Source organism: Desmodus rotundus, chromosome 7, assembly GCF_022682495.2.
Source record: "Desmodus rotundus isolate HL8 chromosome 7, HLdesRot8A.1, whole genome shotgun sequence".
Classification (NCBI taxonomy): domain Eukaryota; kingdom Metazoa; phylum Chordata; class Mammalia; order Chiroptera; family Phyllostomidae; genus Desmodus; species Desmodus rotundus.
The window spans coordinates 18,218,271-18,232,579 of NC_071393.1; the positions used below are offsets into that span (position 1 = coordinate 18,218,271).

Here is a 14,309-nt window from a genome sequence, read left to right on the forward strand (position 1 = left end):
GCTGAGTGGGACAGGCAGACATGGCTTTCACAGGAGGAGGAGGTAGGGTTGGTAGATAAAATTTCAAATAAAGGATGAATAATTTTTAGCATAAATATGTCCCAAATATTGCACTTTCCCATTGGCCCAGATGGGGTCACGTGACCATCTCTGAACTAATCATAGAATCACGGACCACACCACGTGGTGGTAGTCAAGGTACCCATAGTCCGAACTTACACTAAAGATTTATGCTTTTTTTAAAAAAAAAATCTGATTTTCAAATATAACTGGGTGTGCTTTATTTTTACTTTCTGAATTTGTTAACTCCATGTGGAAGAAAGCAGGAGGTTGGGGTAGCGGTGGGGGTAGTGAGCAGGGGGCCACAGCTCTCTCACCAGGAGAGGGCTGGAGTCTGGGGAGGGAGAGAGATTGGAGCAGGTCCCCAGGAATGTGAGGCTCTCGGGGAAGGAAGTGGCTACAGCAGGTTTTCAAGGTGTTTCCCTGGACAACGCACCGGTGATAGCCTCCCACTCAGTCCCCTGGAGAGGCCTTCAGTAGAAGCCTTGTAAAGTCCTTGTTGACAGCCCTGGAGTCGAACTCCAGGTGAGAGCCACACTCCATGAGCCCGGGTCCAAGGCAACCCCATGGCGCCCTGGGAACACACTAGACCTGAGTCCCTTTCGTGGGCAAGGATGGGGTGGCAATGATGTCGGTTTCTCTGTTTCTGGCGGGAGTGAAGGGCACCCTGCTCATTCTCCAAATAGAACTCTGCTGTATCAGAAACAACCCCTTCCATCCCGTGACTTTGCTCAGTGGAAATAACCCTTGGGATTAGGAAGGCCTCGGAGCAAACCGTGCTGAGGACGCCATCTGGTGGTGCAAAGGGACCCAGCGCCCTCACGGCACTGACCATCCAAGTATCTAGGGCTTCTGTGCTCTTCATTCCTTCAATGAATGCTTCAGAGTGCCTGCTATGTGCCAGGCAGCTATATTGCAAATAGTAGTAATAAGAGCATAGTTTAGGATAAGACTAATGTCTTAGTTTAGTGCAAACAGAAACATACTGGAAATGTAAGGCAATAAAAACCAGGTCTTTAAAATCTTTAAGCCATGACATTCACATAGAAACTACTTTTTCTATCTTATGTTGTCTTTTAGTACAAAGGATTGGTAAATCTTGGGCAGAGTCCTAACAGAGAGAGGAGGAGGAGGGGGAGAAGAAGAAGGAGGAGGTGGTGGAGGAGAAGGAATAAGAAGAGGAAGAGGAAGAGGAGGAGGAAGAAGGAGGAGAGAGGAGGAAGAGGAGGAAGAAGACATCTTTTGTCCCTCCCTGCCATGTGAGGACAAGCCAGGGAGAGAGCTCTCACCAGGAGCTGAATCGCTCACCACCCTGACCTTGGACGTCTCAGCTTCCAGAACCGTGAGGAGTAAATGTCCGTTGGTTAAGCCACTCTGTCTGTGGTGTGTTGTTACAGCAGCCTGAGCTGAGACAGGGAGGGAGGGTGGCAGTATGTCTGATGATGGCCGTGAACTTGTCTTGTCTCACATACTCCCCAAATGTTCCCAGAACTCCCTCAAAGCGGCAGTGTGGTCTAGGCATTCGAAATTTCAGCAGGCATCCCCCCCACCCTCCTGGAAGTGGAAACACGAGCTGGGTGCCACTGTGCAGAGTCGGTCACAAAAACCCATAGACTGACTCTTTTTCATCCGTTTTATTAGCATCAATATATACAAAGTGGAAAATGACTTAATTTCATTGTTCTAGCTTAGAAAGTTGGTTTTGCTTTTTATTCTGTGTGGGGATAAAGTGAACATGAAAACATCCCAGGAGAAAGCCTGCCTTTGGGGGTGCTGGACTCCCATGACCCACCATGACCTCTCAGGGCACGGGAAGGTCGTGCTCTTTGGACTTACCCCCTAAAAAGGTCATTTTTGCCCAAGGCTCACGCTCAGTCTAAATTTACCCATTTCGTTGCCAAGTCACTTCCGCTTATACAGCCATCCTGAAGATGTAACCACTCCGCTTCTTGCAGGGCTGTTGGCAGTTTCGAAAGCTGTCAGCCTGAGGTTCTGTAGGCTCTCCAAGGAGCGGACTTCAAAAGATCATATTTAAAGCATGTCTATGGAACTAAGTAAAGACGGCCATCAAAGAGCGACCAGAAGAGTTATGTTGGCTAAATAATTCTACACCCCCCAATAGCAAAAGAATGAGCTCCAAGCTGAAGAGGGTGGAGTGTACGTGTTTTTAAAGTACAGGGTGCCAGCTGACAGATCCAGCTTCCATAAATGAGCATGTAATACACGCCATCCCATGCATTCTTCGAAGCTCGAAATCTCTGTAAACGTATTTCCCCGCTGTTTGATAAACAAAGAGTGGCTTGTAGGAAGGTCCAATCCGTTCTCGAGTTTCTCAAGATTGTATCCTGTTCAAAAATATTTAATCTCAATGGGTTTTAATATCGATCTTATAAAAACAGACATGTAGGAACTGCAACGAGATGCCTGGTACATTTTTGGCACGACGACGATGATTTCTTTACCTTTACCTGTTACAAGTACACATTCGGAAAGAAAAGTAGACACCGGCCTGTCTTTTCAATCCCACTGTACACCGTCAAGCTCGCACGATCCATCTTTAGGTTAAAACAAACTTTTAAAATGTGGTCACAGGCGCTGCACTACTAACACAGAACTAAGACGTGGGTATCCCGGGGAAAGAAATCGACACCCTTTCTACCCATCCAACAACCAGTAAGAATTCCTGGGCCATGGCCTGGCCAGTTTGGGGGGACAAGGTTAGAATAAGGATTTTACACTTGGTCAGTCTTTATGAAAGGCAAATGTTTAGTTTTCACAGAACCATAGTATGTTCTCAAATGAAGACTCATTAATAGCGTTCTTTCCGGGTGCCCCAGGGTTAGGGTGAGAATCATCAAGTGAAAGTAAAAGCAAAGATGGGATCCTGTCTTTAAAAAAAAATGGTGACACCATTTGCATTGTTGGCCTTTCTCCAAACGTGATTATTCCTCGCTAATGGTCTGCACCGTTTCTTCTCCCGGTTTGTTCAGAAAACGGGGTGGGCCCTGGGCAGCTGCAAACGCGGCCTTTCATTATCGCTTGCTGTGCGTCCCACATGCGTGCCTTAGGGAGTGTTATCTTTTCTGGCAGAAAGAAAATATTCCAGCCTCAGACCTGCAAGACTCAGTGAGGTACCCGCTCCTTGTTAGGAGGGGTTTGTGTGTATACGTGTGGGTGCAAAGCCAACTACCCTGTGCCGGTCCAGGTGTTCCCCAAACAAGCTACCGACAGCCCGGCAGCCAGAAATGTCTTGTCTTGTCTGAAAGCCAGCCGGTTTAAAACGATTCTGGAGAGCGCGGGTGGGAGCCGAAGAGGGCTCCCAAATCACTGAACCAGTGTGCTGCTCTGAGCCACCGGCTGTCACGAGGGAGGTGACTGATAGTCCCAGGGAGGTGAATCTGCCTTGCACCTACTTTTCCTTCCACGCATCCTCACCCCCTGCCTTTTTAAATACCTGCATTTAGAAAAGACTCTTCCTTGAGAGTTGCACACTCACTAGTCCCACTGAGTCGGGAGGACATGACGCGGATGAACTATTGGGATGTGCATGTGGGTAATCAGGTGCTATGAATTCCTTCCAGCCTGAAATTCCTCCTTCTCGCCTCACGGGGGTTTGAGCCATCTGATGCGGGTTCCTGTGTGGTTTTAACCCCCGCATCTTCTGTTTCTCTGCATTCAGGCCACCGTCTGATGCCTGGGTAGAGCTTCCGAGGACAAGAAAATAGTTTGCTACTCTTAGGCCCCTCCCCTCCCCCTGCAGGACTTGATTGCAAATATAGTCTGAATTTACACCTTGCAGAGAAACAGTGCCCTTGGGTCTCCCCTATTTAGTGGGGTTGGGCGTTCCGGCACCCCAGGAGAAAAACAGAGCTCGCCTGTCCCCCGTACACTGCCCCCGTGGACTTCAGGACACAGCACCCCCCCTCCAACACAAACCCTTATAACCCTGTGGACGAAGCTGCCCCTGCCTCCCAAGGCTGCGGATCTAGCATCGCAGGGCGGCCTTGCTGAACAAGGGGGTCGATTCTGGCACTTGTAGAGTAAGTGACCTGCTCCTTCATCGTTGAAGGAGTGTCAAAGGAAAACATTTTGTTAACTGGATTCCCTCAGCAAGCGTTCCCCTTCGCCCAGAACTGTCAAATCTCTCATCTGCTCTGAAAAAATTTCTTTTGTCCTATATCACTCTTCTAGCAAGAAAACATTTTCTTATTTTGCCAGCATCCAGTGAGGCCAGGGTGGCAAAGGGAAGGTTTATGTAACGCCTTTGCTGCCTTCAGAAGGACCACGGGTGGGCGGGGATGAGGCACGACCTGTCAGAGGCCGGGAAATTGGAAGAGGGAACGCAGGGTTTGTTCAGGAGCAGACCTGGTTAAGTCTCCATGTGGCATTCCAACCCACGTTAATCCAACAAAAAAGATGCTCTTTCCAACCTAATCTGGGGACTCTGATTTGTACTAAAAACACCATGGGCATCGGTCTCAAAGACGCATGCAATTTGAGGCGGCCACAGAACGGCATGGCTGATGGGAGAAACTCAGCCTGTTTTTGCCTTTTCTCTCTTTTTCCCCTCTGCTGCGGTGTTGGCCGTGTTGCAGGTCTTCCGCCCGCCTTCCGCACTGGCTGAGGCTGTGACTTGACCCTAGTGCAGCTGCAATACGTCCAGCCACACCGATCTCAATTTTAAATATAATAAATACAGTGAAGAAGAAAACAGGAAGTCTTCCATAAAGAGTCTAAAGAAAAGACAGCCGACACTCCGGGGTTTTTCAGTCAAAGGCCATCTGGTCTCTGGATGAATTTCTCGAGGAGGTTCCGGTTGAGTTCGTATCTGTGGGGTTCCCTTCTCAAGTGTCACGCTCTTTAGATGGAAACTTCATACTCTCTGGTTTCCTGCAGGAGGGAGAAGCGGAGATCGAGCAAAGCCTTGTGTGGGGGAGAGACACATGGATGGTTCTAGCGCTTCATCCCTCCCTGTACCCACCACCTTGGCCTTGTCATTTGCCGTGACTTCCACTCTGACCCTGACTTGCTGTGGCCAATGGGTTACAAGGAAACGTGTCACAAGGGGGGCTTGAAAAGTGCTTGTGCCCTGCCCTTCTCTCTTCCTCCTGAGCAGAGCATGACTTGATGGCCTCTGGTCCCAGAAGAGGGGGAGAGATGAGGGATGTGGAGAACAGAGCTGAGACCCCCAGCCAACGAGTAGCCAATCCCAGGTGTGTGGGTGAGCGCAGGCAAACCAGGGAAGCCACTCAGCTGCCACTGGCTGAAAATACTGCCTCACCGACTGATGAGCAAATTAACGAGTGGCTCTGAGCCTCTGAGTGCTGGGGTTGTTTGTTACGCAGCGTGATGAGAGTGTCAGGTAACTGATATATCATGCTAGTAAGTAATAACAACGTCTGGTTCCTAAAGTGCTGTTTTTCATCAGCCTGACCTTCTTTACGGATCTGGAAAGAAGCTACATGGAATACAAAATAACATATGGCTTCTTACCAGTGTCATATCTAAAACGATTACAATATGTGGGTAGTAACTAGTACACTTTCCCTACTATTGATGGAGAGTGTGTGTAACATTCTCCAGGCCCTGGGGCTGAGGAGCAGGAGGTATAAGACGTCATGGGCTGTGCCACACGGCTGGAAGGCTGTGCCACAGGACATGCTTTAGTGAAAGTCTACAGTTCCTGCTGAGCCCACACAGACATGCAATCAGGTCTGTGCTGCATGGTATATGGGAGCATGGTGCGCAGTCTCTGAGGTGGTCCCCATGATCTCCACCTCCTGGCACCCACTCCCTTGTGTGACCCCCTCCCCTTATATGTGGGTAGGGCCAGTGATTTGCCTCTAACCAAGAGAATACAGCACAAAGGTCCTAGGAGGCCATTTCTGTGTTTTATATTACACAGGTTTATGAGTTCCACCTTGCAAGGGTACTCTTTCTTTTTTAAATTTTATGTCTTATTCTTGTTTATTCTATTATAGTTGTCCCCAATTTTTTCCCCTTTGTCCTCCTCCATCCGGCCTGACCCCCGCTCCCACAGTCCATCCCCACACCATTGTCCATGTCCATGGGTCATTCATACATGTTCCTTGACTAATCCCTTCCCCTTCTTTCCACCATTTCCTTCTTTCTTGTTGGCTTTGAAGAAGCAAGCTGCCATGAGGTGAGCTGCTTTATGGAGAAGACCACATGGAAAGGAACCAAGGGTGGCCTCCAGATTATTGCCTGCAAGAAACTGAGGCCCTCAGTCCAACATCCTGCAAGGAACTAAGTGCTGCGGACAACTATGTGAACTTGAAAGTGGAGGCTTCCCCAGTGAAGCCTCAGATGAGACCACAGCCCTTGTGAGCCCTGAAGTGGAGACCCAGCTAAACGGTGCCTGGACTCCTGACCTATAGAATCTATGAGATAAAAAACGTGTGTTACTTTAGGCTCCCAAACTTGCAATAAAGTTGCCACACATCAGTCAATAACTAACATAGGAGGTCAGAGGTGGGGGTGGTGAGGGAACCTTAGCAGGGACAATGAACAAATCAAGTTTATGCTCCCCAAATATGGGGAGATGATTACACAGTGAGTTCGAAGGGTCGTGGTTTTGCAAAGTCCTGACCAAGCCTCTGGCTCCTCCCATGTGCCTCTGGGCCATTGCATGGGCTCTCCCTCCCCCCTGGCACCTTCTATAACCCCCGCCTAAGGTCTGCCCACCTTACAAGACTTAGCTTTACACCACTGTGTCATTGATGCCTTCCCCCATCACTTCTACAATAAGAGCCCCCCATCATACACTCTCGTAGCACCCTAATTTCTTCTGTAGTCCTTAAAAATGATGACTTGTTGCAGTCAAGGTATTCGTGGGCATGTTGGATTGTTTGAGGTTGAAGGGAGGCAGGATAGCATAATGATTAATGGCACCAGGTAGCGTTTGCATCCTGGCTCCAGGCTGCGCCTTCTGGTGCTGTGCCACCTCGGCCAAGTCACATTTTCCTTTCCCTGAACCTCGTTATCCTCATGAGTGAAGCAAAGGTGACTGACTGCAGCATCTGTCCCAGGGAGTTGCAAGGATTCAGGGAGATCACGCATGCAAGATGTCCAGCCCATGACCCGTATTATTATTGTTGTTAGTGACATCGGTCACCTTTCAAGACTCGAAGTTCATTAATGGCTGGACTGTGTCTACTTGGTTCATGACGGTGTCCCTCGTGCCTGGCACAAGGCCTGCCACTCAAAGGCGCAGGGATGGGGCTCACTGCCATTCATTAGGGCGCGGCGCCCAGCAGGACGTGTGGGAATGTTGCCTGTTGCCACCAGGCCGCCAGCGGGCTCTGACCCACCTCAGCCGTCTCCCCAAGAGTATCTGGTGCAGCCCCTTCTTCCTGTGACCCTTCTGCCAGGAGTGAACGGCGTTACAGGCTTGTCATAGGGGTCCAAAGAGCGCAGGGCTCTCTCAGCAGTTAGCTCAGTGAGGGTCACCGTGGGGACGAGACAGGACCACCTGCCATGACTTTCTGCCAGTGGTTTCATGAGCAAAAGGAAATGCAACCTGTTTTGGTGTCAGCGAATTCAGAGCAGACAAAGAGGGAGGAAAGAGAGACCAACTCACCCCTGTCTCATAAATGGGGTTGTCAAACTCGGTTTCCACGGTGATCTGGCTGTAAGGGTGGGAGTACATCAGAGGCAGGCGGAGGCTGGAGTAATAGCGACATCTGGAGCAGAGGAAAGAAGGAGAGAGAGCTTACTTCTCCTGGACTTGGAGACACCTTATAAACCCCAAGGCAGCAATTTTCAACCTTCTCCTTCCCAGGGCATACATAAACTAATTACCAGCATTCTGCAGCACACCAAGAACCATATTTTTTGCCAATCTGACAAGAAATAGGTATAATTTGGATTGATGTTTTAAAAATGGTTATTGCCTACCCTTTTTGCTCCAAAGTGATGTCTAAAAAAAAAAAAAAAATCAGGTGCCTCTACTTGTGTGAAAGGATTTCTGGTACCAAGAATTAACCAATCAGATGTGACCTTATTATGTGATGGGACCAATAAGATGCATCTCTATTCTATGACCTGTATCTTTATGGTTCAACACCGGGCATTCACACTGGAGGGCTGTTGTGTTGGCTGTTGTCATTTTTTAATTTGATAGTCCAAGGGAAAAGAAGGCAGTGACCCTGACCAAGCAGTCAGGGACTGCATGTTTTAAACATTCTTGCGGCCCACGGGTTGAAAAGTCGCTGCCTGAGGACAACAGTAGGTGCCACCTTCGGAGCGCCGGCACCGCCACAAATGACAAGGAGGATGTGTGGAAACAGCTCCTTGCAGGCGAGAATCCGAGTGCAGTAAAAGCTGAAATCATAATTGCTCTCAACTTCCAACCCTGTCAGTGATAACTGAAGCCTCAGTACCTCCCCTGACTGCAGAGGGGTGGGGCTCAACTTGTCTCCACCTGAAAAGTGATTCAAGTCCTTCTTTAATGCGACGAGCAACACTAATGGGCATTCAGAGTGTCTGCTAATGCCTCGTTGCCTCAGAGCAGCCCTCCCTGAGCCCCTATTTAAAGGTGGCCCCTCGGTTACCACACTCTTTCCTTCACTGTGTTTGTCCCAGTGTCTCATAATTCGTGTATGGCCCCTCTCCTCCTACTAGACTGGGAGCTCCATGCAGGCAGGGACGATTTATATGTGGCAATACCTGCCCCAGGGCCTTTGCACATGCCGGTTCTCCGCCTGGGATCCTCTTATCCCAGATAGTTGCATAGCTTATCTCTGCATTGTTTTCAAGTCCCTACTCAAATGTCCTTTCTCTGGGGTGCCTCCTCTACCTATTTGGCCCCTAGCCTGGTTCCCTTTTTCTCCCTTCCTGGCTTTCTTTTCCTCCCTGCACTTACCACCTTCTAATGTACTACCTATGCTTCTGATATACTGGTGTCTATTTCCACCATCAGAATCTGGCCCCATGGGGGCAAAGATTTCCTTCGTTTTTTTTTGTTTTTTTCACAACGATGTCCCTAGAGTCCAGAAAACTGCCCAGCACATAGTAGGTGCTTAATGATGGTGACTTTGAATGAATTAGTGGCTGTCCTAGCCATGTTAAATACTTTCCTCCTTCCTTCACTGAAGTCAAGTTCTGTGATCCCCAAACACCTGGGACAATGTCTGGTACACATTTAATTGTCAGCACATAGAGTTGTTGAACAGGGGGATGAATGAATGAATGAGTGAACGAGTGAACGCTGGAACGAATGGGTTGGTAGGACTGCTGATGTGAAATGTCTATCTCTCCCACCGAACCACGGCTCCTTGAGGTCAGGGATAGAGTCTGTCTTTTGGCAGCGGCACACTCGGCCCCCTTGCCATGGAGGGTTGGCAGTTCTCCAATAGAAACGGCCTCTAAGTGAGTTGAATCGCATCATCCTTCAGTCGCACACACGCCCCTGCCCTCCAGCTACAGGTGCAGACGCTGAGGCTCAGGGAGGTGCAGTGCCCAGCCCCTGGCACACTGCTGGCTGAGCAGATGGCAGCCCCCCGCCCCCAGGCGCCTACCTGGTGATGTAAATGTAGGCTCCTCCCAGCAGCAAGGAGATGATGAGGACTGGGATGAAGATGGCCAGCGCCGTGTTTCCTCCCTCCAGCGACGTCTCGGCTGCCGCTTCTGCTACTAAACACGCAAGCCGGTGAGGCCTTCACGCCGCCTACGCTCAGCCCACCTGGGTACCTGGGTCCCGGGTGAGCACCCACCCTCCCAGTCCTGCACCCATTCAAAGAACTGACGTCACGGAGCCTTCGCCAATGGAGAACCGTCTCCGAGGGGGAAGGAGGCGGAGACTAGAGGAGCTGGTGCTGGTTCGGGGCAACTGAGTCCAGACCCATCCTTGAGTGGGGCGGTCACGGGGTCTACCGAGAATTACGCTGTTTGGGCCCATTTTGGGGGGCCGGTGGGGGTGCAGGTGAAATCTGGTTAAACTCCAATTCAAGGCAAGACTCGGAGAAATCCCAAATGTGCTAAGGGGGAAGGCAGATTGGCATCACATTCCGCAGAGTGGAGAGGAGGGAGCTCCTTGTACCCAGACGGGCGGGTCCCTCCAGCAGGGGGCGCTGGGCAGCTGGGGCTGGTCTCAGTACTGCACATCCCGGTGGTACCCCAACTGAGAAGCTGCACATTCTTTCCCCCTCACCTGGAGCCTCCAGCTCCCTTTCAATGTTTATGGAAATCACAGGAACTAGGACAGCTGTTGTGGGGGCCAGGGGTGTTTTCCCAGCATGCCTTGAAGGGGACCTCCCATCTCTTTGGGCCTCCAGGGTTCCCTCTGCCGTTCTCCCTGCCATGTCTACAGAGCTCAGCTGCTCGCCAATCAATAATTCATCAACCACCACTTATGGAGTCTGCAAAGGCGACCCTAACACCCACAATACATGCATGAGCACCAAACACCACAAGGGCGCCACAGTCTCCGAGCAACCCCACACCTTCGGGGCATTCTCATGGTTCACCGGCTGGCAAAGGGCAGGAAAGGACGGCCTGAAAACACACACACCATGAAACGTCCAGTGAAGTGACTAATAACACGTCCTCCGCTCTGTCTGCTCAGATTAAAATGTCATCTGTTATAAGGAACAGTGACTGAAGCCACGGCATTGCCACAGCCCCAGAGTCTGAGTGAACTACTCATTGCCAGAAAGTTAAATGGCTCCAAAAATAATAACTAAAGCTGCTTAATTGGTTACAACTTTAAACAAAACAAAACAATATATTTTTATGTTTTTCTGGTGCCATACCCTGGTGAGTGGTTTTGTACCACCGAAGGGAGGTTATAGAAAATACAGCCCCGGCTGGTGTGGCTCAGTGGATTGAGTGGCAGCCTGAGAACCAATGGGTCGCCAGTTCGATTCCCAGCCAGGGCACATGCCTGGGTTGCAGGCCAGGTCCCCAGTTGGGAGTGTACAAGAGGCAACCACACATCGATGTTTCTCTCCCTCTCTTTCTCCCTCCCTTCCCTTCTCTCTAAAAATAAATAAACAAAATCTTTAAAAATATAGAGAATATTTTAGTTATGAGAGAAGTTGAAAGGGGAAGGAACCACAACATGAAAACCAAAATAAATCCTGGATAGCTTTCAGCCTCTGTTGCACTTTAACAAATCTTACTGGGAAATTCCTAATAAAAGGAGAACAGAGAAGAGGGTACAGGGACAGACATGTTGCAGAAGAAAAAGACCAACTGAAAAACAGACCATCTCCTGGGGTCAACTTTTCTCTTCCAGAACCAGGATGCTGCTCAGCATAGAAGGTGAAACATCGCAGGATATGGTTTCCCCAAAGAGGACCACATGGTTGAAAAGTTTTATGATAGGGTGACGCCTTTGTCACAGGGAGGGGCTCTTGGATTTTTGTATCTCACAGACAGTATTGGCATCAAATGCCTTTCAGGTCGTAGGGAGGACTGAATGTTGTAAATTCAATTATTTCTCTTTACAGTGTCATCTGTTTTGAAATTATCTTCAGCAGGGTGAAGGAAGATTTTTTTTAGTTTGTTCTCTTTGTAAGCCCATGGACTGGGATAGTTTAGGCCCTGCCCTTGTTTGTTGGTATTAGCCTGATTTATTGGATTTTTCACGATGGAACTCACCTTCTAAAGCATGTTCAAAGCTGTCTTGATTCACTGAAAGAGACAAAGAAAGCACTGGTCAATGTCAAGTGAATGTAATGAAGCCAAAAGAACAGGAGCAGAAGCCCCATACCACACTTGGCTGAAGACAGGGTTATGTTTTCTTTATTGTGGGCTACTGAAATTAGTGAAAATTCCTCGGTGCTTTTCTTCCCAAGTTCTTGAGAGAAGAGAAGATTGATATGAAGGAGACAAGGGCAGCAAGAGTAATAATGAATAATTACGGAGCACTCACCATACGTCAGGCATTGTGCCAAAAGCTTTATACATACCTGCTCATTTAACCTTCACGACAGTCTTGTCAGGTAGACACTATTATCAGCCCCATTTTACAGATGAGCAAACAGAGGATCAGAGAAGTAAATGGACTTCTCGGACATCACACAGCTTCTGAGTGATAGAGGCAGGACTTAAACCCAGGCTGCTTGCCTTTCTCGAGCCCCCGCTCTTAACTACAGAGCGCTGGTCTTTCTAGTGTTGCCAGGCAGAGCAAAGGCTGGTGAACGGTGAGGGGCGAGACAAAATCCCAAACCCCAAATCCAGCCAGAGGTAGAACCTTCTTCCTGCTTTCAAACACAGTTATGCAAACCTGTCTGATTTCACTTTTATTCCATGCTTATTTGACAAAGATTTATATTCCCTGCAAAACTGTTTTCATTCATTCATTGCCACAGACTAGAGCTCTCTGGAATTCATTCATTTCCCTGTAAAACCCCTCCGGAAGTTCAAACTGATGGGGGCTGGCCCCTCCTGCTTTGGCACCGAAGTCATCGTCGTAGCTGAGCACAAAAACAGGCCCCCACGGGTGGGTTTCGAGGATGCAACACCTCGGGGTGAAGGCTGAGATAGAAAGGTTGCATTATGAGGGGGTGGAGGGAGGTCCCCCCAGTGACCCAGGTGCACCCATGTCCTACCTAATACCTAGACTTCCTAACTAGTGCCTCCAATGTTCATCATTACAGTGTGATGAAAACAAAGCCAGCTTTTGTTTTTCATCAAAACGAAACCAGTCAAAAAACTAGCTAACTAATTAACTAACTGCTGTGACCCTCAGAGCCCCTCCCACCATCTCAAATAAAGGCATTTGACTTCAACCCAAAGAGCAGGGAGGTTCGAGCCTCGGCAGGTGGGGAGACAGCACCCGTGGGGGCTGTGAGCACACAGGAGGCTCTGCAGGGGCCACGCCTGGCTGTCTGGGATGCAGGCCCACGACGGCAAGGCCACTTCGGATCCTGTTTGACTACGCCAGGCACGTTAATAACTTCACAGACATGTCTGTTTTAATTAAACCAAACTTAAATTAGTTTTAATATTAAATAATTTCCCAGATCACATGATACCAAAAAGCACTTGAGTTCATTTCTCCTACATTCTCAATTTACCTAAGTACTTAGCTTCTTTAAGCCCTGTAATCCTTGGGAACCGAGTGGCTGTGAGAAGCAGGTGCAGGAGGCAGGAGACATTCCAGCCACCTTGTCGAAGTGAGTCAGAAGCAGAATGGCTCTCTTTTATGATAAAAATTAGGCTTGAAAGAGCTCTTTCAGTAAGTCAAAATAAGAATGCTAAGCAAGGAGAAGGGACGGTGTCACAGTTTAATGGTCAGCGATTTTTTCTTACTCAGTGGTGCAGAAAATGATGGTGGTATCTTAGATTTAATGAAAGGCAGGAGCTCAGCTTTTTGTAACAGATCCAGAATCCCTGCGAGCCAGTCCTGACACCCCCAGGGCCCCCAGTCCCCGTGTCTCGAGGGGGTTTCATTACCTTTGCAAACAGGCAGGGGCCCGTTCCAGTGGGACGGCTGTCCCAGGATGCACCGAATGGTCACTTCGCCCATGAGCTCGAAGCCCTCATAGCACATGAAGGTGAGGGACTCCCCTGGCAGGTAGAGTCGCTTGTACAGGATTTGGTATCCGTTTTCTGGTAACCCCGGGTTGTCACATGCCAGGGACTCTTCCGCTGAAATGCAAGCCAAAAGGAGCTCTGATGAGGTGATTCGAACCTTTGGGGATTCCCACTCAGCTGGGAAGATCTGGCTGTGGCCACTCGGCAACATTCTCCGTCTCCATCCCCACCTCATGCGGAACTGTTTCCCATCCTCAAATGTATCTTTCTCTCTCCCACCTCTGGGCGTGGGTTACACGTGGGCACAGTAGTATGTGCTGGGCTGCAGAATATGGGTTAAAATCTTGTATCTGCTACTCACTAGTTAGCCGTGTGACTTCCAGCAAAGGCCACAGACTCTCTGAGCCTCAGTTTCCTCATCAGCGAAATGGGAATAATAGCACAGGGATTTGAAATAATAATATCTCACAGGGGTTTGGAAGATGAAATAAGAGAAGGTGTAAAATGCTCTCGGCATGTCCTGGATACTCTATAAAAGAGGGATGGTGGTGTTAAATTATGAAGTATTCCTTCTGCTTCTCACCTTACACCTTACCTGCCCTCCCAGGCTGGATAAGTCTTGTCTTTCAATACTCAGTTCTCATTTCTCCACCTCCAGGAAGCCTGCCCTGATGCTCCCATCCCTAGTTCAGTCACTAGTCTTTCCAGTTCTTCCTCCACCCCAGCACTGCATACACTGTATTATA

General features: G+C 49.1%; 1 protein-coding gene across 2 annotated transcripts in view; it reads right to left on the reverse strand.

Annotated features, from left to right (window-relative positions):
- Positions 1-1,697: 1,697 nt before the first annotated feature.
- Positions 1,698-14,309, reverse strand: part of SEZ6L (seizure related 6 homolog like) — a 167,567-nt gene continuing 154,955 nt past the window's right edge. Inside the window, exons 13-17 of one of the 2 annotated variants that reach the window (XM_053929081.2) lie at positions 13,483-13,677; positions 11,683-11,715; positions 9,600-9,708; positions 7,661-7,763; positions 1,698-4,950 (exon numbers count right to left, since the gene is read on the reverse strand). In XM_053929081.2, the coding sequence (XP_053785056.1) occupies positions 4,921-4,950; positions 7,661-7,763; positions 9,600-9,708; positions 11,683-11,715; positions 13,483-13,677 (470 nt within the window). In that variant the 3' untranslated portion in view covers positions 1,698-4,920. Of the gene's footprint in view, positions 4,951-7,660; positions 7,764-9,599; positions 9,715-11,682; positions 11,716-13,482; positions 13,678-14,309 lie in introns of both variants that reach the window. The other variant, XM_053929080.2, reaches the window with a different exon arrangement.